At 45.0% G+C, this 23,385-nt stretch overlaps 6 protein-coding genes and 2 long non-coding RNA genes across 13 annotated transcripts; 3 read left to right on the top strand and 5 right to left on the bottom strand.

Moving 5' to 3' along the window:
• The first annotated feature begins 118 nt into the window (after positions 1–118).
• Cpr (Cytochrome P450 reductase) lies at positions 119–7,563 on the top strand. Of its 4 annotated transcripts, none has more exons than NM_057810.4 (7): positions 119–408; positions 3,441–3,632; positions 4,010–4,352; positions 5,442–5,566; positions 5,627–6,228; positions 6,314–6,962; positions 7,026–7,563. In NM_057810.4, exons 2-7 carry the CDS (start codon positions 3,457–3,459, stop codon positions 7,168–7,170), a joined length of 2,040 nt encoding a protein of 679 aa, NP_477158.1. In that variant the 5' UTR covers positions 119–408; positions 3,441–3,456; the 3' UTR covers positions 7,171–7,563. The 4 variants fall into 4 exon arrangements, with proteins under 4 accessions (NP_477158.1, NP_001260129.1, NP_001260128.1 ...); NM_001273200.1 differs by lacking the exon at positions 119–408 and adding an exon at positions 1,108–1,337; NM_001273199.1 differs by lacking the exon at positions 119–408 and adding an exon at positions 3,038–3,169.
• A 149-nt stretch (positions 7,564–7,712) lies between these two features.
• On the bottom strand, positions 7,713–9,710 carry CG9497 (uncharacterized protein). Of its 2 annotated transcripts, none has more exons than NM_001273201.1 (3): positions 9,070–9,710; positions 8,743–8,911; positions 7,713–8,676 (listed from the first exon to the last, which is right to left on the bottom strand). In NM_001273201.1, the coding sequence occupies exons 1-3, from the start codon at positions 9,432–9,434 to the stop codon at positions 7,957–7,959; spliced, it is 1,254 nt and encodes a 417-aa protein (NP_001260130.1). In that variant the 5' UTR covers positions 9,435–9,710; the 3' UTR covers positions 7,713–7,956. The 2 variants fall into 2 exon arrangements, with proteins under 2 accessions (NP_001260130.1, NP_609014.3); NM_135170.4 differs by having other exon boundaries at positions 7,831–8,676; positions 9,070–9,437.
• A 965-nt stretch (positions 9,711–10,675) lies between these two features.
• Positions 10,676–12,317, bottom strand: CG9498 (uncharacterized protein). The gene is made up of 3 exons (NM_135171.3): positions 11,871–12,317; positions 11,638–11,806; positions 10,676–11,573 (listed from the first exon to the last, which is right to left on the bottom strand). Exons 1-3 carry the CDS (start codon positions 12,242–12,244, stop codon positions 10,842–10,844), a joined length of 1,275 nt encoding a protein of 424 aa, NP_609015.2. The 5' UTR covers positions 12,245–12,317; the 3' UTR covers positions 10,676–10,841.
• A 1,289-nt stretch (positions 12,318–13,606) lies between these two features.
• Positions 13,607–15,614, bottom strand: ppk7 (pickpocket 7; the record flags this gene model as incomplete). The annotated part of the gene is made up of 5 exons (NM_135172.2): positions 13,607–13,920; positions 14,024–14,266; positions 14,328–14,381; positions 14,439–14,571; positions 14,637–15,614. 5 exons carry the CDS (start codon positions 15,612–15,614, stop codon positions 13,607–13,609), a joined length of 1,722 nt encoding a protein of 573 aa, NP_609016.2.
• A 624-nt stretch (positions 15,615–16,238) lies between these two features.
• ppk14 (pickpocket 14) lies at positions 16,239–17,955 on the top strand (the record flags this gene model as incomplete). Its single annotated transcript, NM_135173.2, has 4 exons — positions 16,239–16,438; positions 16,492–17,080; positions 17,179–17,767; positions 17,819–17,955. The coding sequence occupies 4 exons, from the start codon at positions 16,239–16,241 to the stop codon at positions 17,953–17,955; spliced, it is 1,515 nt and encodes a 504-aa protein (NP_609017.2).
• Positions 17,956–18,287: 332 nt separating this feature from the next.
• Positions 18,288–19,601, bottom strand: CG9500 (uncharacterized protein). Its single transcript, NM_135174.3, has 4 exons — positions 19,507–19,601; positions 19,426–19,451; positions 18,731–19,366; positions 18,288–18,678 (listed from the first exon to the last, which is right to left on the bottom strand). Exons 1-4 carry the CDS (start codon positions 19,576–19,578, stop codon positions 18,534–18,536), a joined length of 879 nt encoding a protein of 292 aa, NP_609018.3. The 5' UTR covers positions 19,579–19,601; the 3' UTR covers positions 18,288–18,533.
• A 26-nt stretch (positions 19,602–19,627) lies between these two features.
• lncRNA:CR44777 (long non-coding RNA:CR44777) lies at positions 19,628–21,277 on the bottom strand. Of its 2 annotated transcripts, none has more exons than NR_124116.1 (2): positions 20,895–21,277; positions 19,628–20,808 (listed from the first exon to the last, which is right to left on the bottom strand). It is a non-coding gene; the product is annotated as a long non-coding RNA:CR44777 (long non-coding RNA). The 2 variants fall into 2 exon arrangements; NR_124117.1 differs by having other exon boundaries at positions 19,892–20,854; positions 21,193–21,277.
• Positions 21,278–21,685: 408 nt separating this feature from the next.
• On the top strand, positions 21,686–22,668 carry lncRNA:CR44778 (long non-coding RNA:CR44778). Its single transcript, NR_124118.1, has 2 exons — positions 21,686–22,316; positions 22,374–22,668. It is a non-coding gene; the product is annotated as a long non-coding RNA:CR44778 (long non-coding RNA).
• Positions 22,669–23,385: the final 717 nt, after the last annotated feature.

Raw genomic sequence — 23,385 nt, forward strand, 5'->3', positions numbered from 1 at the left:
CTACTGGACACATAGGTGGCGTGCTGGCATAGCTCTGTTATCCGTTCCAACTCCAGTGCTGGAAAGTGCGCGCAACTGAGAAATCCACACCGCGATTCGACGACGGTCCCTCTGGAATTCAGTAATTTAGTACTGCTGCTGCCGTGGTAGTCGTCACTTCCCCTTTGCACTTGCCGCCCTCCGTCAACGTTTTATCGAATAAAGCGAATTAAAATTAAGATCGTGGCTTCGCCCCGCTGCGTAACTGAATAAAGCGAATTTAAATCAAGGGCTTTGACGTCTGCCAAGCTGCTGAGAGGGGCTGCAACAGGAAGAGCACCAGAGACGGGGCACAAATCCACATCCACATCCACCGATCGTCGTCTATCTACAGAGGATTAGGAGCAGCGCAGTCGGAGATCGCGATCGGTGAGTTTCGAGGAGCCGAATCACAAGGCCACGCACTGTCGAAATCCAAAAAGCAAAACCCGATTACCAAAATCGAAATCCAGTCCATAATTAATTTGCTGCTTAGATATTTCGAGCGCTGCATTGGCGGTCAAGGTTGCAGCGACGAGGACAGATGATGGAGCAACCGTATCGCTCACTCGCTCGCTCACACACACACACACACACAGAAGAGCCCTGCGAGCGAGTTTAAAGTTCAGTACCTGTTGCTGCGCTCGCCCAGTCTCCCTCTCCCTCTCGCTCTCGCACAGCCTCGCCGCCGCCCGTGCGATAGTGCGCTCTCGCTCACTCCGTCCGCGCTGCGTGTAATTTAATTTAATTCACTTCTGTTATTAATTTGCGCTATTTGCACGCTGTATCGCCGCCTTTCACGTCTCAAACCGAGTCGTAGGCCGAATTGCATAACCAAAAACGCGACTCGGGTCGCCAATCGGCCATCAAGTTACTTTTCTGCTCGTGGCTCTCCGCTGAGAACAGCTGTCGACTGTCTGCTTCCCGTACAGTAAGCACTCGATATGAGCGACGAAGCTATGTTCTTAATTTCCGTTAACCTGCCTTTCCTTATTCAAAAAATCAACATTTGAAAATCCTAAGTACACCAACTTTACACATTTTCCAATTGGAGTTGGCGTTGCATTTAGTTTCCAATTTATTAAAAACAATTTGTGAAAAAAGCCAACCGATATATTGTTTTATGCTAATTAAACACACACACATTAATGACGATGTAAACAAAATCCTAGTATCAAAATTTACTACAACGAAATTGAAAGTGGCTTAGTTCGAAAAGCCGAAGTGTGTATACTCTTGCTGCCTTGTATAACTGAACTCTGTAAAATCGTTCCATTTTGAAAGAACTAAGAACTTAGTAGGAGATACTGCAAGTCTAGGTATGTACGTACATACATATTTACATATATATAAATCAGTTAAAATATAAAAATTGTACATTGTTGTACACTTCCTAAGAACTTTTATGGATAAAAATTAGTTCTCTGAAATTCAAGTTCAAAGACAAACTAAATAAATATATTATATTATATGTTATGACACCCCATTATAGGGTTACCTACCTATTAAAGCTAGACTATTAGTTCTTCCAATTAAAGAACCATTAAAAGGGCAGGTTCCGTAATGGGATTACATTTAATGGACTTCGGTTAAAGTGAGCGCGGAGTTACATTTCATCCTTTCCAGACAGCCAAACTAGGTTTATGATAACGAAAGCCACTTGGGCGCGAAATAAATATGCATAGTCATGCTTACTTTATAATTCTCCGTCGATTCGGACGAGTAATTCGAGAGTGTCATCGTGTTTAGGGAATTTTAAAATCACATATGCCAAGCGAGATTCTAAGCGTTATCACGCACATTACAAGTGTGTAGGGTGATACTAGATGGGCGTTTGTTGTGACTAGATCGTAAACTTTGTTTGAATAGATGGCTAAGCAGAAATAACCAAGATCATTCATCTCATTCATTTAGATTAACTACTTAGTCGTAAACTAGAAAAAGAAGCACTCAAATAAAGAGTGTTTTTGGAGGAAACATATACACATTTGAACGAGTTAGGATCTATTGTTTCGTAAAAAAAACTAAAGAAACCGAATTTATGTTAACATTTTTGGAACATTTGTTGGTTTTCGTGATATATATGTGTGCTTCCTAACACAATTTAATCATTGCGCTGTCGTCATTCCGTCAATCGAACAGCACACATGGGTGACCTATAAAAAGACGCCAATTTTATGTTCACCTCCACTTGTTGTCAGTGTTGGTTGTTATCGGGAGCGTCGAACACATACCTTCCTCGAAATCGGACGAGAATGACGATACTGGCGTCGATTTGCATATGCCTCGCATGTGTTTAATATTTATTTTCTGCCTTTTGCTGACCACAGCAACAAGAACTATTACGCGACTCTATACAAAGTTCACGCACGTAGCGGCGCATTAGCAACATTAAAGCATTAAGTCAAACCCGAATTCAAGGTGAAAATTCAGTAGAGCTCCTTAAGCCCCCACAAAACAAAAGATAACACCTGGGATCAGCTCAAACTTCCAACTGCTTAAGTTGAGAGTTCTAGTAAAAATGCTTTCGGCACTAGTTAAAACTCAAAGCAGTCGGGGCGAATTTCATTGAACTCCAAGTGTGCATTTCAAAACCCAAACTCTAGCTTAAGTAAACCCTCTCAATTTGCATTTCCTATGCTTTTTTTTATAAATTCGGGTAAAGAAACGTATACAAACCGTATATGTACATTAAAATCTTTAAGTACTTCATAAACTGAATCCTAATGAAAGGGAATGTATTTTGTTTGGGATGATTTTAATCCGATTTCACATTGACAAGTACCAAAGCCTTTGCTTAGTGCAATTGGCGATTTCCTGGAACAACGGCTGGTAAAGGTGTTAATCGAGTGATTGGAAATCAAATTTCGTTATTTTGCGCCGCTCAAAGAGTATTTGCTTGGGAACAGCGCATTTCGAACGCTTTTACTCGTTTTCATCATATCTCTCGACCGGCGACGGCATTCGATAAGCGCGTGCATAAAACCTGTTGCTCCCGGCGGTCAGTGAGCAGTGCTCCCTAACGCGAAACACACGTTGCGTCGCCACAGAGGCGGATCCAATCGAATTCATAGCTTTAATTGCACCAGTGCAGCACTGCAAGTGATCGACGGAGTAGTCGTAGTTGTCAGTGCAACGGGAACGTCCCAAGGTACGATCGATTAAAACCAGATGCGCGATTTCAATGTCAACCGGCGGCGCTGGCGGAACATCCAGCTAGAGCGGTACCTTGCACCGCTAAGACAAGTGCGGAAGCGGACGGACTACCGTTAGACGCACAGGCGATGCTACGCCGCCAGCGCTGGTATACGTGGAATACATTAGAGTGCGTGTCCAAAGTGCGCGACATGCAAATGGAGCTAGACCAATGTTATGCAAAGCGAAAACTAAAGCGCCGTGAATTCTGTGCCCTTTTTTTGCAGTCATACACGTACCACCATGGCCAGCGAGCAAACGATTGATGGAGCAGCCGCAATTCCCAGCGGCGGCGGCGACGAACCCTTCCTGGGACTGCTGGACGTGGCCCTATTGGCGGTGCTAATCGGCGGCGCAGCCTTCTACTTCCTGCGTAGCCGCAAGAAGGAGGAGGAGCCAACCAGGAGCTATTCCATACAGTAAGTATAGTTAAATTTGAGCAATCTAAAGCAATCTAATCCGAAGTCCAAAACCATGGCAATTCTTGAATTGAATAGTCAGTTTCTTGATAAACCTTTCAAAAAACATGCATATCACGCGTACAATTCAATATTTAAAACTGCTTCTTGAATGAAATGCCCTCTAGATCTATTCGGTTCATTCCGTCACAGATCCATATGTTCCGCCGATTTGTTGGAATCGATCGGCCATTATTTGACGCTGAATGATTCACACATCGCAAATGAATGTGTGAATACCATTGTGTGATTCATTCGTTGATCTGAGTGTTTACCTGCGTGTTAAGATAAGATTCAAATTTGGCTGAGATTTTAACGCATATCTTTACCTTCTTCAGACCCACCACAGTGTGCACCACCAGTGCGTCGGACAATTCGTTCATCAAGAAGCTCAAGGCATCCGGACGCAGTCTGGTCGTCTTCTATGGCTCACAGACCGGAACCGGCGAGGAGTTCGCCGGCCGTCTGGCCAAGGAGGGCATTCGTTACCGTCTGAAGGGCATGGTTGCCGATCCCGAGGAATGCGACATGGAGGAGCTGCTGCAGCTGAAGGACATCGACAACTCGCTGGCGGTCTTTTGCCTGGCCACCTACGGCGAGGGAGATCCCACTGACAACGCCATGGAGTTCTACGAGTGGATCACCAGCGGCGATGTCGATCTGAGCGGGCTAAATTATGCGGTGAGTACGAGCGATATCACACGGAACGGTCTTATCTGCATGCATACTGATTACACGAGTCCCCCTCGCCAAACACGGAGTCCGTTCCTCTTATCAAAACATTGTGCCACTGATAAGTGATTTTTATTCCACGCCCAATCGCAATTTTGGCTATCTCCCCGTATTTTTGCGCTTTGAGTTGTTTGTTGTGTTTTAATACAGCTGATGTAAGCGGAACGAAAACATTTGAAATGGCATTGGCGGATCCTAATTAACAGATAGGCTGTAACCTGATAGTGTAGCGCGCACGGAAGAGTTTGTTTTTGATAATAAACCTACTATTATTACTCCCCATCTCCCAAATGCCAGCAGTTCAGCGTAGACAAATTGATAGAAATCTAATCGTTTCTTGGTAGCCTTGGAGGTGTCATACACCTTAGTTTCGTTGACTTTTAAACAACGTTAAATATAGCATATTTTATTGTTGCCGACAGTCCAACTGGTAGTAAACCAAAAAGGAGTTCTATATTATCAACCTTATCAGTTGCCCAATTCGAATTCCCCGCCAAACTAGCAGCTCAAAAATGCGTCGTTCAGGTTCGCGCGCCGTAGCAGTCGGCTTTTGACTGGCAGCAGTCGCACGGAATTTTTAGTTGCTTCTTGAAAAACAATGTGCTCAATGTCGATCTCTGTTCTTGCGCAATTTGTTTACAATTGCCGTGGAAATTCTGCGGTTCAATCCAGCAAATGTCGGCCGGAAAATGCAGAGCTCGATCGCCACATCTGCCCACCTGTTCGTCAGGTTCCGCCAGCAAAAGCTGTTGAATTTGCTCAGCATTTTGAATAGTTTACGTAACAGAACAGCTGTCGCGAAAAGAAAAATTGAATGGAAGGTAGTATGAAGTTCAGTTCTACAATCAATCATAGTTCAAACTATTAAACTGATAAGTGATAACACTCAAACTTATTATGAGTCTCATTAAAAAAGATGGCTTAGTTGTTCATTCGTGCTCTGAAATTCGCGTTCCTAAGATGCATCATGTATTTTAAGTAGTTAAGTTAACTGAATTCCATTCTATAGTTACTAAATCCACTCTTATCTGATTCCAGGTCTTTGGCTTGGGCAACAAGACCTATGAGCACTACAACAAGGTGGCCATCTATGTGGACAAGCGACTGGAGGAGCTGGGCGCCAACCGGGTCTTTGAACTGGGACTGGGCGACGATGATGCCAAGTAAGTGATGAAGGTGTAGCCAACAATGTGAACCATACTCAAGTGATACTTCCCCAAAAGCATCGAGGATGACTTCATCACGTGGAAGGATCGCTTCTGGCCCGCCGTGTGCGATCACTTCGGCATCGAGGGCGGCGGCGAGGAAGTGCTCATCCGCCAGTACCGTTTGCTAGAACAGCCAGATGTGCAGCCTGACCGCATTTACACGGGAGAGATCGCCCGCCTGCACTCGATTCAGAACCAGCGCCCGCCCTTCGACGCCAAGAACCCATTCCTGGCCCCCATCAAGGTGAACCGCGAGCTGCACAAGGGCGGTGGCCGCTCCTGCATGCACATTGAGCTGAGCATCGAGGGTTCCAAGATGCGCTACGATGCCGGAGATCATGTGGCCATGTTCCCTGTTAACGACAAGAGTCTGGTGGAGAAGCTCGGCCAGCTGTGCAACGCCGATCTGGATACTGTGTTCTCGCTGATCAACACCGATACGGACAGCAGCAAGAAGCACCCATTCCCTTGCCCCACTACGTACCGCACCGCTCTGACCCACTACCTGGAAATTACGGCCATACCCCGCACACACATCCTCAAGGAGCTCGCTGAGTATTGTACTGACGAGAAGGAGAAGGAGTTGCTGCGCAGCATGGCCTCCATCAGTCCCGAAGGTAAGAAATTATTCACAAGACTTATTACTGCTGTACCAGTAACAGGAACTCCCACGAACATATACTAATGAATGTTGCATTGCAGGAAAGGAGAAATACCAGAGCTGGATCCAAGACGCCTGTCGCAACATCGTCCACATTCTGGAGGACATCAAATCCTGTCGCCCACCCATCGATCACGTTTGCGAGCTGCTGCCCCGCTTGCAGCCTCGTTACTACTCCATCTCGTCGTCTGCTAAGCTGCACCCCACTGATGTCCACGTTACAGCCGTTCTCGTGGAGTACAAGACGCCGACGGGACGCATCAACAAGGGCGTAGCCACCACATATCTGAAGAACAAGCAGCCGCAGGGCAGTGAGGAAGTAAAGGTTCCGGTATTCATCCGCAAGTCGCAGTTCCGTTTGCCTACGAAGCCAGAGACACCTATCATAATGGTGGGTCCTGGCACTGGCTTGGCCCCCTTCCGCGGATTCATTCAGGAGCGACAATTCCTTCGCGATGAGGGCAAGACCGTGGGCGAGTCGATTCTCTACTTCGGTTGCCGTAAGCGCAGTGAGGACTACATCTACGAATCCGAGTTGGAGGAGTGGGTTAAGAAGGGCACTCTCAACCTGAAGGCCGCCTTTTCTCGTGACCAGGGCAAGAAGGTCTACGTGCAGCATCTGCTCGAGCAGGACGCAGATCTTATATGGAACGTGATTGGCGAGAATAAGGGGCACTTCTACATATGCGGGTAAGTAAGCTAGAGGATCAGCCAGCACACAAGATTCTCACCATACCATTCTACCCATTTCAGTGATGCAAAGAACATGGCCGTGGACGTTAGGAACATTTTAGTGAAAATTTTGTCCACTAAGGGTAACATGAGCGAGGCTGACGCCGTGCAGTATATCAAGAAGATGGAGGCTCAGAAGCGCTACTCGGCCGATGTCTGGAGCTAATCTGATCCAAAAGCCAACCGATGATAAGCGTAAAGTTTTCTAGTTCACTAAGCTATGTAAGCGTAATTTTTGGTTTGGGAACTTCATGCTGCAGTTCAACAAACGAATGAGTAACGATTAAGTGTATGTCTAGTGTAATTGACTCTAGCTTGACCCTGGACTGTTTGATGGGACAAACTGAGATGGAATCTAAGTAATGAAATGAGCGGAGTAACAAGTTAACGATTAAGTAGCTGTGTACGAGTGCAGATTAGTTAAAGTCCTTTATACGAGCAATTTACTTCGTATTCTCTTGGTGATTTCAATACAAAAACGAAACATGTTGTGCAATTAAACAATGACATTGCAATTGTATTTTTATAAATAAAGAAAAGTACGGTTGACTTCTATAATAATGTGTGTTTGATGTTTTCGAAATAGGATAAGGATAAGTAGGGAACATTCCAATTGAAATTTAATACTTTTTCATAAGAAATAGATTTTTATATATATAAATGGAGATTTTATTTGTCTGAAAGGAAATATAAGTGCTGCATACGTTTTGTCTGAATAATAATTAAAGTTCCTGTCACAAATTTAGCGCAATTGTAAAGTTACAACACTCCACATAGCTGGTAGTTTGTTTTTATATAATATAAATATTCTTTTGGCAACGTTTTTGAAACTTTAAACCAGATTATTTGTATTTACAAATGAACGAAATGTTAAATCATTAAATACATATTTGTAAAAATCCTAGGTAGATATATTCAAAAGGTACATATATAGTAGTAGTGCAATTGTACTTCAATCCAAGACACCAGCGCGTTCAAAGTGCGGTAGCGTGTAGCGCAGCGTATCCGCCAGTCGGCGGGACTGGAACATCTGACGCACCTTCTGCTTGGCAAAATCGGCGTCCTTGAAGTTCTCCAGGTTGTTGTCGGCGGTCTGGGCCTTGTCCTGGCTAACAGTGGGGAAAATGCCGTAGCTGGCAAAGAATCCGTAGGACTCGCGACGGTGGACCTCCTCCAGGATTTGCTCGTAGCTGGGCACCGGGATGCCCATGTCCAGGTCGAGCAGCGTTTTGGCCAGCCGCGCGTGGTATGTGCGCAGCAGCTGGGTCCGCCGATGACGCAGCACTTCCAATGTCAGGCTAGTGTAGAAGAAATAGTTGAGGTCGATGCCCGGACTACCCCACACGCTCAACTGGAAGTCGATGAGGATGAGGTCCTGCGGACGCTGTGCTCCGTCGTACTTGAACAGCATATTGTTCACCCACAGGTCACCGTGATTGAGTACCTTCACCTCCTTTTCCTGCGGTGCCTGGCTGCGTTCCAAGTTGGCCCGCTGATTTTGCATGTACTTGCCGATCTTCTCGGCGATCTTTTCGAAGCCGGGCCACGTGCTCACCAGGTGATGCAACTCCTTGCCATTGCCCGAGAAGAACTGCATCAGTAGTCCATCGTCTTTGGCTAAGCCCCTCGGCGATAGCATTCCGTCGCCATATGCATCGAAGATGTGCGGATCCTGGCCAAATCGAATCAATTCCATAAAGTTTCACCATTGTACTCATTTTATAAATGAAATACTTACCACCACAGCCAAGGCCATCGAAGTGGCATGAAACTCCGCCAAGCGCTCCATGACAAGCTGACAATGCTCCTCGTTCAGTCCCAACTCGCGCGAAGCCATCACGAAGCCCTTCTCCGCCAGATCTTCGAACACAAGGGAGTTCTCCGGCTGTTTTAGGTAGTGATAAAGTCTTTGCAAGAATAAGGATATAGGTTAAACCACAGTACGTTGAGAATAATTTGTCTATGTCACATTACGATGTAACAGTGCGTATGAGTAATATGGGATTAAGTAGTTTGATGAGTAATGAGCAATTTAAGGCCGGCTTTGAGACTTTTTGAGACTCACTTAGGTCCGAATCTCCGGTTGCACTGCATCAAGAGCTCTAGCCGCGGTAGCACTTCGTAATAGGTGATCTTCTCCTTGAGGTAAACTTGCAGGTCATCAATGAACTCCACCGAGTCCAGGTGGGGAATGCTCTTCACAATAAACGCCATGTGCTGCTCCGGATGATCGGGGCGCTTAAACGAAACCTTCACTCTGTAGATTTGACTGCAGTAGTTCTCGCCCGTGCTGCTGCCCATCCGGATGTGAATGGAGAGCAGCTGCACCCTGGCTGTTCGCAGAGCTGTCTCCAGCACCTCCTCGAAGAAGGGCACGTCCAGGTGGCTGGGTGGAGCAACCACGTCCGCGTCGAACACAATGCTACACATCTTGGGATCGTTTGAAAAGTGGCTACCAGGCGGTGCTCAATTTATATACGTGTCGCTATGATCTTGCCCAGCTGAATCCGGCGGCGCAATTAATTATAGTTATGTGTATCCAGTTATGTGTAGTATTATACTTTCAGTTATATATAGACTTTAATAGACGACAACGAGATGTCTAATTTTTCGATATTTGTAAAACACGCAACGCGGAGACGTCGACCTTTTTAGGCGCATTTAACTAGTAATTTGACTTCCTGTTTTGAACTCTGCCGACAATATTCAGTTTGAATATTTTTCGAATTCTGCTGGATGAATTCCACTTGCAGCGATTGGCAGCTCATTATCTTATCAAGTTTTGATTCGAATTTGCATTAATCCAACGAGTTTCTGATAAGGGAACGCTTTCAGTCAAGTGTCAATCCGAAGCTAATTATATGCGAACGCTTCTTAAATATATTATATTTGTACGTAATCGTTTATATTAAATCTGTTTGGCATGATTACATTCAATATCTTACCTTAAAGGTAATATGATTAGGCCATATATCGCACTAAACACAAGGTTTAGATGATATTATTAAGATGGCTACTATCCTCCTACATTTTAGGTGATGGGTATTATAAAAAGAATATACCTCATTCGGTACTTTATATATGCAACCTGTTGTATAAAAGCTATAGCTTTAATAAACACATTAGACAGAAGATAACACTATTCTACTTTTTTTTATAAGTTGACCTAATGATAGAGCCCTAATAAAATAATCCCAGACTGCAGAAACTAAGTGACTGAGAATGTTTGAAGGAAACAACCATGAAATCATCAAATTCTGAATGCACGTGATCGCTAAGGGTATTATTATCTAATACCTACGTGGTTATTCAAGATGATTGTAAGCTTTATAAGAAATGCGTAATATATACTGTGTAATTTATTAATTCAAGCTCAAGCTGACTGTGCTTCCATAAGGTTTCCAAACTCAATCGTTTTTATGGTTACTTCGGATCTCGAAACCTACAACCCGAAATGTAACCATATATGTATAAGTCCCTGATTCGATTGCGTCAATGTGATCTTATCTTAATATTTTCTCATTCTCAGGCATCAGAAATCAGCGTACACTCATAGAATAAGTGGTATACTTAAGCGACTATGAATTGAAAACATAAGTGGTTATGTGTTGTGCAAGCCCCTGAAAATTGTCTGATACCATATTCCTGAAATCTGAATAAAAAATACATTTCGTTAGTTTGATTTATTGCATTGAAGTCAGGTTTGGTACTTTAATCAATCCAAAACATTTACATTCTCAGGCCGAAAGCTAATATAGCTATATCAAGGATGTGTGCCTTGGAAGAGCCTCCATTTATATCACAGAACCCCAACCATTATAATACTCATGCCACTTTTCAGTAGTCCCCGAAGACGCCAAGTGAATCAGCTCGCTTCAGAGCCCACTTTTGGTGGTCGTTCAGGAACTTTTGCGAGAAGATGGCATCCATCTTGCGCTGCTTGAAGGCCTCGTCCTGCATGTTCTCAATGCTGTTGTCCTGGGCCAGCTCCTTGGGCATGGTGATCATGGGCAGGAAGGCGAACATGCCGAAAAGTCCGTAGGTTTCGCGGCTGCGCAGCTCGTACTGCAGATCCTCATAGCTGGGAATGTCCTCGAAGCGGGCGTACTCCAGAGCATCCTTGAAGGATGCATAGTACACCTTGATGAGCTCCTCGCGGCGCTCCTGCAGCAATTGCAGCTTGATGCTGGTGTTCAGGAAGAAGTTCAGATCGCAGGCCGGACTGCCATAGAAGCTGAGTTGGAAGTCCACGAAGATGGCACGCGTGGGAACGTCCGGCTGTGAAGCGTTATCGTATCCGTACATGAAGTTATTGGTCCACAAATCCCCGTGGTTGAGCACCACGTAGCGATCACCCTTCCTCGGCCTGGGCGCATCCGCACACACGTTCCGGAAGTTGTCCATAAGGCGCTGCAAGTGCTTGCTAATCTTCTCGTAGCCGGCCCAGCTCGCTGAGCTCTTGATGAGGCCCTTGAGGAAGCCGCCGAACATTTGCTCGAAGGTGTCGCTCTTCATCAGGATGTCCTCGCTGAGCATGCCACGCGTGTATTGCTTCACAATAGCGGGATCCTGTGGAATTGCAAAAAGGAAGTCATTACGAAGTTCGAGGATTCTCCAGAGTCATCACTGCTACCTTCTTGGCCAGCACCATGGAGGTGGCATGGAACTTTCCCAGTTGCTGAAGAATGAGTGAGGCGTGGTTCCAGTCCAGGCCTTTTTCACGCGAGGCCACCTTGAATCCCTCTACCGTGAGGTCACTGAACACGATCGTTTGCACCGGAGTCTTCACAGAGTGATAGTATCTGATGTGAGATAGAGATGCTAGTAAGCACTGTGTGCCTTTATCCAAAACTTTCATTAACTTACTTTGCTCCGAATGTGTCGCCACGGCTGAGGATATCCAATCGCGGCAAGACATCAGTGTAGGTCTGCTTCTCCTTGATGAACACACAGACATCCTCCAGAAACTGAGTGGCTTCGGTGATCGGAATGGTCTTCACAATTAGCGAAAGCTGCTCCGTCACCGGGGATTCCCCACCGTCGGCCCATCTAGCGAACGAGACTCCGACACGATAGATAGCCGAGCAATAGTTGTCCCCCGGATTGCTGCCCCACGCAAAATTGATCTCCTTCAGGGTCACCTTCGACTCCCGCAAACCCTCCTCCAGGGTCTCTGTGAAGAAGTGCTCGTTGAGATACTCGGGCACCGAGATATTCTGCTCGTTCTTAATGACCACCATTTCGAATCTCTAACTAAAGCGATACACCTCCGATCGAAACCTTAACGCTTGCCTTTCGTAGCCAACTGATTTTGCGGCCTCGTAGAACTCAGCGTTTTATATTTGCTTGCAATAGTGTTAGTTTTTTTGGGAAATGTTTATACGACAATTCCGAGCTTTTCGTATGACTGTGGTGTCATCGTAAAAATAAACTAATTAGGTGGTAAAAGGTATAGTGGGTCGAATATGAATTGAATTTATATTCTAGTTCTATTTAAATATAAAAGTCGTCTACAAAATATGTATTGGGGCTCTTTAAAGTTTCACTTAAAATAATCTGTTATATATTTCTTTATTAAATTTTACAATGTTGTGCTTCCTAAGCCATACCCTTGTGCAATATCTATAGCTATCTATTTTTTGTGACATTTTCTTACTTACTTTCTTAAATTTTTACTTACTTACATATCAACTGCGACCCACTGTTTGCCTCGAGCTTTCTAAGAGCCAAAAGTCTCAGTCTAGTGTCTAACTCTATGCGTTTTGCATAGTCATCCACATCCAACGAAATACACTAGCTTGTGGGTTGATGAAACCCTAATTAATTTTTAGCTCTTGTTTTCGTTTTGTTTTGATAGCAGCAACCTGTTGAACAAAGTCATTCGACCACGTCATAGGTGCTCTATGGAGAGATTGAGATTCGATTCGGCTGATAGTTCGGATTGACAACAGGCGGTGCTTCGCTGCTGGAACACCGCCCGTCAGTGGGTCAACAGACGTGGTATTTGCTCCGGGTGTTATCAACTCTGCTTGAGGCATCCGTATCGGAATATACAATTCTAGAATCATTTAAACGTGCCGTCCATCTCATATATACACGTGTATTTTTTACTCACGGTGATGATAGTGTTAAACATCAACGGGTTCAGGGAAGGATTTGGACAGCGCGGGGGATTTGGACCAGATTTATATAATCACCTAGTTTCTCACTTAGTTCTATTAGTATTTTCTTTGTATGATGATTAACGCAAATTCTCATCAAGTTAACCAACTCATTTAGGAATTAACATAAAATAAATAAAATGCTGCTTTTTTCTTAAAAATCAATAATTGTTTGATAGTTGGTGCCTGCAAATCGAAGCTAATCCGCTCCTGACCGTAGGTAATGAATATTGCCTCAGTAGTAAAAGCCCAGCCCATCCAACTTATCACGCACACGCTAACAATAGATTAAATCATTTCCACAGAGCTTTTGCGTTATCACACTCAGTAATTTCGGTGTGGCACAAAATAATTTAAAACACTAGAAAAAATATTTTAAAACCAAACGGAATCATAGCATTTTAAATTAATTTAAATGAATATTTTATTCGCTCACTCGATTCACTTGCCAATAACATGCTTTTGAGCAAATGTTATGCGGTGCCAGTTTTGAAAGTTCGCCTTCTGCTGTTGCGCCTTCTCAGCCTTCAGTTGCATAATGTAGTTCTCCATCAGCTGACTGGGCGTGGTTTGTTGAAAGTTCAAAGTGGGCGTGGGCACGGTTACGCCCAGATCCATCTGCCGTCGAGCCTTCCACCTTCGACGCAGTCCATCCAGCCCAAAGGCCGGCACCTCAATGCACAGGAAATAGGCCAGTTCCATGCCACTAATTAGGGAGCAGCCAAGAAAAAGACCGGCAATTCCTCCAAAGCTAACTGGTGGAAAAATCCTGATTATTTATTAATTAGCTATGTCTCTTAATACATAGTTTGTGGAACAAATTACGGGATTATAGAAGCTATTTGATTTCGTACTGACCCATTAAGTCCACCCAGCCGAAGACGAGGCTGGTGCGATAGACCATAATGGTCTCGAAGCGAAAGTGCACATCCAGGTCCACATAGGAGTTGTTTGCGTACACATCCGGTGGCAGGAAGGCGGGCCGGACATCGCTGATGTAGTTGAGGGAGTAGCAGTTGCGGAAGCACTTGCAGGACATTCCCTGAAATTGGTTGCGAACGAACTCCTTCTCGCCGGGATTGTGGGAGTAGATGAGCAGGTCTGCGGGTGAGGGATACTGGTTTTATAAGGTCTTCTTTGGTGAGCCTGGACTCCTACTAACCATTGTGCTCAGCGAGGCACAGCAAATCCTGCGCCCGACACGATCGATATTGACCTGGTCAGAGAAACCAATGAATCGATCATTTGGTAACGATTTTGATAACGTGCTCACCCGGTGGAAACAGTAGGTCCATTGTGCAGTTGCAATAGCGCACCAAGTACTCCTGATGGCACTCGGACTGACAGTTTTCAATCATGTAAACGTATCCTTGCAGCGACTTGAAATCCTTGCTGTTGTGCTCATCCTTGAGGCATCCAAAGTGCAGGATTAGAAATAGCCTTGGTGGGTATTAACAAGATAACCACTCACATCGAAGACGCACTGGCGCTGGTCGGAGCGAACTCCCCGGGTGTCGTTGTCATAGAAGTAGATGACGGGTTCGATCTCCATGGTCGTCTCCGTGTTCGCGGCCACGAAGAACGGATTGTTGTGCCACACAAATGGCTCGGTAACCATGACATCGATGCCCTTCATGGCATTCGTCTCCCTGTGCCCCGGCCAGTGCTTCGCGGGCTGGATGAGAACACGCACGGAGAGGGCGCTCATGGGACCCGCCGACCCAGTACGCCAGGGCCACATGGGATCGAGCAGCTGCATCCGCCTGCCCTCTTCCGTCTCCAGCGAGTTGAAAGCCCAGCACAAGCCGTTCTTGCTGCGCCGCTTCGAGAAGATCTCGCAGCAGTCGTAGGCATGGTGGCGCCACAGGCATTCCGCGAGCAGCTCGTTGCAGCGCCAGGTCATAAAATCCACCACCTGGCTGAAATTGACATAGTTGAGCAGCTCCGTTGGCTGGTTGCGCAATCGCTCGAAGGACTGAAAGTGACCGAAGTAAGCATCGTCGTAGGTGCCCACAATCAGCTCGAAGAGCTCCTGCTGGGCGGAGTTGCTGCCGTTGGCCAGGAATCTTGACTTCGCCTCCGCCAGGCGTTGCCAGTTGAGGCGATTCCGGTTGCAGATCGTTATGACCGGAAATGGTATGCGGTAAACCGGAAACCGCGTGCTATCCACCACCGTCTGGAAGTGGGCGGCGTTGTAGCGGGCGGAGAGAATCAGGCAAACGTACACCGCGCCCAGGAAGGCACTCACAAAGGTGCACAGCCAGACGAATCGCTCCCATCGACTGGCCTTGGCACTAAGCAGCCTGTCCAGGCCGTGGATAGTGGTCCGTTTGCCAAAGCGCAGGGCCAGCTGCCAGGAGGATTGGGCCAACTGTTGGGCCAGGCGACTGGATCTCGATGGCTGCTGCTGCTGCTGAAGCTTTGAAGGAGGAAAGTAAACCAGTGTCATGTCGGCACAGGACTCACTGAGTCTGGTCGCAAGGAATGCCAGGTTTTTATACCGTCCATGTGCCGTGAACGGAATGCGTGCTGAAATGCAGTGGTAATTAGATGCCGTTTAGCGCGTTGACAAGCCACAAAATGCGGCTGACATGCCGACCCCTTATTAGACTGACCCGGCTGTCACCCAAAGGTCGAGTCAATCGATTGCCTACTCCCAGGAGATCTAACCTGATTCGCAGCCAATGGTCATGGTTTAGGCTAATGAGCATCGAAATAAATTCAATTGAATGCAATCAAACGCAATTGATTTGCAAACAGTGATAAAAAATCGCTGTCTACGAATTATAATGGTGGTGCGACCTTTGAATACCCTAAGATACACTTTTCAAGCATTTCCAACTGATTTTTTCCAATTTGGTCTTTGAGTTAAGGAACTTTAAATTCGCTAATCAACTGTCACTCAAAGATTAAGTCAATCTCTTGATGTGAAAAGCTAATTGGTATCAAAATCAGCAAGGACTTGTATTATTTATGTGACAAAGTGACTGATGTATTCAACACCTTGCAAGGATCAAAAAATTTCGAGTTTGGTTATAAAAGCCATGATGCACCATAAAGGACTCATATCAAAATGTTCGTTCGCTCAACTGAAAAGGAAACGCGAGTGGTGGCTGATAGGATACGGCGACAGGACCAAAATCCTTTGGCGCCAGTCAATACAAAATCAGAAATCCAAAGAGCTTGGACTTTACTGATCGATAGCTACATATCCAGATCGCACATCCATGGATTGTATTTGCTCTTCTTACCCTCGATGCGACGACGTATGCGGTGAGATAAGCAAGTCATCATCAAATTGGGAAAAAATAATATATCTTTAATAGAGTTTTGTGGGCACTGGCCCTGATCTGCGCCTGCACCGTTCTGTTCCACGTTAGCTATTTGCTGGGTGACCGGTACCACAACAAGCAGTTTCAGACCATCGTTGCCCACGCCCATGCCTCAATCCATCACATCGCCTTTCCAGTGGTCATCATCTGCAACAAGAACCGACTGAACTGGTCTCGGCTGCCAGAGATCAAGTCCTTATACAATATTACTCCGTCCCAAGATGAACTCTTTGATCGCATCCTCACCGCCTACGATGGTTTCAGTTTTCACAAATTCAACGCATTCGATTCGCTGCTGGGCGAGTCCTTGGATGAACTTAATCACCTGAACTTCACGGAAATCGTGATCCAGATGTCGTGGAGATGTGACGAAATCCTGAGAGATTGTCACTGGCAGACAGCGTCCAGAGACTGCTGTAAACTCTTTCGACCTCGCCGCCTGCCCCTCGGCTATTGTCTGGCATTCAACGAGCTGGAAAAGCGACGAGGCACGGAGACGGGAATCAACACGGGGCTACTACTGAGGCTACTTTTGCGGGAGGGGCAACATGCTCCGGGGAATTCAGGGCTAAAGGGTTTCTGGGTAGGTAGAAGTCTCAGCAGGGATGGGCTTAATAAGCTACTTTCCAGCAACAAATAAGGAGGACAGCTAAATCTTCTAGAATTTTCTTCACCTTCCAGCTAACAGTGGTGGAATCTTCAGTGTGGTTCGGTTTCCCCATCGAGGTGGTGCCCCACAGCCGCACCAATGTGGCCGTTACAGCGGTGTACCACTACTTCGACGAGAGCACACTGAGCCTGCCCTCCAGTTGGCGGCACTGCGTCATGGACTACGAGGAGGAGAGCGAGCACTTTCGTACGCTGGAGGGCCAGAAGTATATGCTGGAGAACTGCCAAGCGGAGTGCCAGCAGCGGTATCTGTTGCGCTACTGCAACTGCACCGTTGACCTGTTCTATCCGCCATCCAATTATCCCGCCTGTCGGCTAAAGGATCTGCCCTGCCTGGCGGCACACAACCATTTGCTGCAAAACTTCGAGCAGCCCGGGGAGCATCCCTATGTGCACCGGGAGGAGTCCGGCCTGGTGTGCGAGTGCCTGCACAACTGCAAGTCCCTAACCCTGCTGACCGATATGCGAAAGAGTGTCCAGCAACCCTGGCTACAGCCCAATTCCAGCGCCATCGAGAGCATGTGGCTCAACGTTTACTTCAAGAAGCCCTCCATGCTGGTCTACAAGACCAACCTGATTTACACCTGGGTGGACTTGATTGGTATGCTATTGTGATGAAGCTATGTGTATATTTCCTATGTATCCTTTTCAGTTTCATTTGGAGGCATTTGTCAGCTTTGCTTGGGATGTTCAATTATCAGCCTCATCGAATTCGTATTCTTTGCGCTGTACAAAGTGCCTCAACTCTATTGGGAGCGTTTTTCGAACGAACATCGAAGCAACAAATAATGTAGTTTTAACGCCAGATATAATATTACATTTTTTAAGCTGAGCTCAAAAATGGTTTAAAATTATTTCGTATCCTCGATGGTTTTTGTTTCATAATTTGACTTATATTTTACATTTTCAAATAATAGCAACGGCTCAAACCCCTTTAAATTATACAACAATTGGAAAATAGAAATAGAACAACGACAGCAACATTATATTTTTCGAGATTAATTTCGAAGTTCTTATTCAACATACATCTTATATTCTACTCATAATTTACTTATATGTTACATATATTTTACATAACACGTAAAAACGTTCACAAAATTCATATAAAATACATAGCTTTTCGATATCGAATTCAATTTTCGAAAATATATTCGAAGTGGATATTTTACTTATATTATACAATAAATCTTTACATGTATTCATACATGTATGTATCTACGTCTTATGTAGAATTCTCCTAGTCGTGCTATACATTGCGTTTCAGCTGCCGGAAGATAGATGGATCCTTGATGTCACTGTATCTCAGAAATGATTTATTAACGTGCACAAATATTTTTTATGGCTACACGTTGCAAAGCAACTTTTTTCTATCCTGAGCAATGGCATTTCGGTCGAACCATCATTTGCATCACCTTGTAGGAATAACTCTCAGTGCGCCAAGAATGCCAGACGATGCCCTTCCACTGAAAGTACTGCCCCTCATCACCTTTCACATAGATGCCGAATAGATTACTGAAATAATAAAATTGCTTAAAATCTGCAAATAATCGTACAAAATAATTACCTGTAAGTGCAGTTCAAATGCCACCAAGCACCCACATACTCCTCGGCACAGTTTTTGTGCCACCCATCATTGTCCCTATCGAAAGTGGAGAAGTTTTGGTTCCTGTTGTGAATCATGGAGTCCCCTGCGTCGCCGGTAAATTCGCCCAGTTTGGTCATTGCATAGAACTTGTTTTCGCTTTCGATAAAGATTTCATCGTAATGCGCATATCGTGTCTGTCCTTCAAAGTCCTCAAGGTGTATGTATAACTCATGGGGCTGTGACTTAGTTATGGCATGCAATTTGTCCAAGCCAATGAAGAAATCTCCATCGAGCTGCCCGAAGCCGTTTTTGTACTCCGCCCAGCTGCGGAAGAAGTTCAACTTGTTGCTGGTGCGGCGGGCCATCACAGTCCATCCAGTTCCGGCAATCTCTGCATCGCAAGACACCTGGAAGGGCTTCAGTCCCAACACCTGAACGGTATAGATTCCGTGAGCAGGTGGATAGGTGGGACACTGGCTGGGATATCTTCCGGACAATCCAGTTGTATTTAAATCTGAACTACTCTTCTGGATATTTTCAGTACTAGCATTGGATTGGTTTTCCTCGAGCAGGGCGAGTACCAATTTGTACAACGATTTTAGTTCGGGTTTGTTTCTAAGAAATGGAAGCTTGTTAACATAACATAGCTTTTGGAAGTGGAATTACAAATATACCTGATAGCGGTATCATTTTGAAAACTCTGTGGGATGATTGAATTCTTAGAAGATTTAAGGACTTAAAGGTATATGATTTACCTCACTATCCATCGCTTCCGTTGAATAAAATGAGAGACCCAGAAATGCCACATATATCCACACTGATCGCATCGCAGCGCGTTTATAACTGAATCAACTTTACCATGACACCTTATATTTTATTACTGAGTCATAATCAAAAACTAATTATGATAATAATCATAAATATTACTAATTATATCAAATGGCCTTATTATACGGTATCGCACTTTATTGTGGCTAAATAAATCATTTATGCTAGTAAATAGCTAGATTTGCTGTCAAATTCTAATATCATTCCGGCGGTGATCTAATCATCATTATCAATACTTATACATAAAATTGTTTATTAATAAAGCTAAGAGAAAATGTGGGTTTTTCGTGGAAAAAAATTACTAATTAATCTAGTTGTTCAATGCGTTAAAGATTTCTGACGTCTTTCCCGAATATAAGTTTTATTCCAATCCCTAAATTTCATTGCCGTATTTTAATTACACAGTTGATAATCACACTTTGATTAAGGAAAAAGAATAAAAGCTAATTTGAAAATTTCGAATAATTTTTAAAGCACGGCCATAAGACTTACAGACATTCGTATGGCACTAAAGTGGCTGGAGCAGACTTCAAAATATATCTGTTTTTGTGGGTCTTCCATCCTAGTGAGTTTTTAACGGCTTATTGAATGCCGGCGGGCGGTGTCTTAACTGCTGCAATGTCGCGTTCGCCGCTTAACAAGCGTCCTCCGGATGGGGATGCGAATTTGGATGGGGATGGGAATGGGGATGTGGGCATGCCCGATGCTCCGTGCAGCTGGGGGCGATTGTGGCTGCGTCTGGCGGAGCGGGTCGGGATTGGAAGGGGTCTTGTCGAAATTACGCTCATAAACGTGACTTGACATAATAATCTGGAGCTGGAGCGCTCTGACTTCGTTCACTTGCTTTGTCTTTGGCACTTGCCTTCTGATTCCCGGCCCTTCTGTCTCCGGTGGCCATCTTTGCCTCGGATTTCTTTACCTTACCCGCAGCCGCTTTCAAGGTGGCGTCGATTTTTTTGCGGTCTCCTTTTAATTTTTTGCGGTCAGATTTTATGTTTTTATGCTTTTGGGGTCAGGCACCGCACTGGCGAATATGGCAAAAATTTCATTAGTTTTGCAAACAAGCAACCAAACAAACCCAGAAACAAATATTTGTGCCTGCATTTTTTAACAGTTTAGTGCCAGTGGTTGTTCTTATTGTAGGCGCCACAGCAGCTTTTTTTTTATCTTGAACCGTAGAAAAGGAGCTGCTAGCACCAGGTGAAGCCACTTTCCTCCGGGGATATCAACTGAACAAACAGCGAAGGTATCAGAGAAATGGCATTTCTTGAATTCCTTTTAAAATAAACATTTTATGAACTTTGTTTGTTCTTACCCTTGCAGATAGCCAGTTAAAATAGAGCCGAATGTGTTCAAAGCGGGCACCTGACTGCACACCTATAACTTTTAACAAGTTCGATGTAAAATTTGACCACTTCTATAAAATCAATCATTAAGAAGGTCCTTAACTAGGAGTGCACCATTAGCATTTAAGCACATGTTATGGTCAAAAATTACACGTTTGAGAAGTCATAAACGGAATCTTAGAAACTCATTAATATCAGTAACGTTTTAAACGTGGTAAGGTATTTCTAATGAAAGCGCCAATTTAATGAAACCAATCTTTTACGTACATCAATAGAAATGCCATCCTTTCTTGGTTCAATGAGACTCCTGTGACATCGTCCTTTCTGACTGTTTCTACTTTCTAACTACTTTCAATAGCTTTCATGGGTAACTTATAGACTTGCTTGCTTTAAAATGGACAAATAGGTGGAGTAAATCGACTCGCCTGCTCGGACTGATGAAAAATGTGTGTACAAATATGCTCTATATGGTCGAATGTGTACCAGGACTACGCTTGTGCTGGACAGCGTCCAACCAGACCTGGACTCGCCTCACCTCCTATCACTTGGCCCCATAATTTATGACGAAGAGGTTACTTTGTAATCAGCAAATTAACTTTATCGCCGAAAGCGCTGTGTCCATACACGTGTGTGCGTGGGGCGCCACATCTCATGTATGAAGGGTTGATTCAGTTCAGATTTTGAGTGGACACGGCCTGACCTCTGTCTATAGAATAATGAGTGGTGTTTTGAGTGCATTTTTGGTATACTCGACTTTTTTTTTTATAGACAGCAATCAAAAATTAAATCAGAGAGGCGTTCGTTTTTTTTTTGTCTCGATAATCAAAATTTTAATATTTGCACTGTGTGCTGTGTGAAACTCACAACTCACGAGCTCCCCTTCGTTGGCAAATTTGGCGGTGTGTCACGGTTTTCGTGGTCCTGGCTGCAAATACGGGCGAGTTATAGGATCCGTGCTCTCGGTGGGGTAACCGCCAAGCGCTGTAAATTATCTAATTTTCAATGTCGGTTCTGTTCCCAGCCGCCCCCATTTGGGATACTGATTGGATTTCAGTATTGTTCCTAATCTCCGCCCCACGCGGTATGCGCACGAGTTAATCGAATCTGCCTTTTATGTTAACGCATTTTCATATCGGAATCGCCTGCCACCCTGCCACCCAATTTGGTTGTTTGCATTCGATTTGTTTCTCGCCAGGGTGTTTCGTTATCTCTTATTATACTAATTTCTGGCCATATTGCAAACAATGTTCCATCTAAAGGTAATTTTGTTTAATTTGAAGCCACAACTTAAGCACTGTTGGCATCGTAAACCTAAGAACAATCACCATTCTTCTTGTCACGGCAATAAAGTGGACAATTTAGAATAACTATGGAGTGTTGATAAGGCAAAGGTAAGAAATTGAAAATCGAATGTCTGTCAAAGTGTCGCAGCAATAGATTTACATTAGGTTCTAGCACAGCACATGTGTGAGCCCATATCCAGTCACCTGCCAGACCCAAATCCAGCCGTGACTGCCGATGTGAGGACCGTTTAATAAGGCACGGATTATCGCCCGGCATTATTTCAATCACATACCAAGTGTCGAGTATTTAGCAGACAAGGAGCACGCGCTCGCCTCCACTGCCCGTTTCATTTCCAGGGTACCATCCCTGGTCCTGTCAGACTGAGGCGTCGGTTGACGTCGGGAGCGGGGGAGCGGGGGCCTTCCTAAAAAGCCAATAAAAATACTTTGTTTGACAAATAAAAGCCACAGTGAGAGAGGGGCTTTGGCGATAAAACGCTTCAAGATATCGGGCGAAGCGCCGAGGTTCGTTTGTTCACAAGGCCTGGCAGGTCGCACATGTGTGGATGTGCCGGCGGTTCGGGGTTCTGCAGCTTGTGCCGGGTCTTCACATCGTTTGACTTTAAGAGGCAGTTAAAGTGCCCCGTGACCGTTGGGTGTCTGTGTTTCTGTCTCTGTCTCTGCTTGGGCGGCACATCCGGTGGACTGGAGGTCGTCGTCGGACAGCAGAAACGTATGCTACATTCTGGGGGTATCTAGGAAATCAGCTGCCATATTGTCGAGTAGGGTCTACTAGCACACCTGCAGCACAATGAGTATGGTAATATAGGTGATACCCAGTAAAATTACCATCTCATTCTGAAGGAAGCAGGATTTTTTCCTCAAGAGGCTCAAATCTGATTTTGCTCGAAGCATTCCGTTTCCGGTTTGTGTATAGGGTATTGTCTGGCCCATAGGTTGTTTGGCCTTTGGCCTTTTGGAACCAAGACTACCGAACCAAGCAGATCTTGTTGTTGATGCTGTCGACAACTGTCCTTCGTTTTTCTTTGCCCTCTGTTTGACAATAATCAACGCTGACGACGTTGCCGTCTCACATGTTTGCCAACATGGAGCGGCCATCACGGATATGTTTATGCCTGGGCGTTGAGTTTGTGCTGCCGCTGCCGAGTATTGGTTC

The sequence above is a fragment of the Drosophila melanogaster genome, chromosome 2L (assembly GCF_000001215.4).
Source record: "Drosophila melanogaster chromosome 2L".
Lineage (NCBI taxonomy): Eukaryota > Metazoa > Arthropoda > Insecta > Diptera > Drosophilidae > Drosophila > Drosophila melanogaster.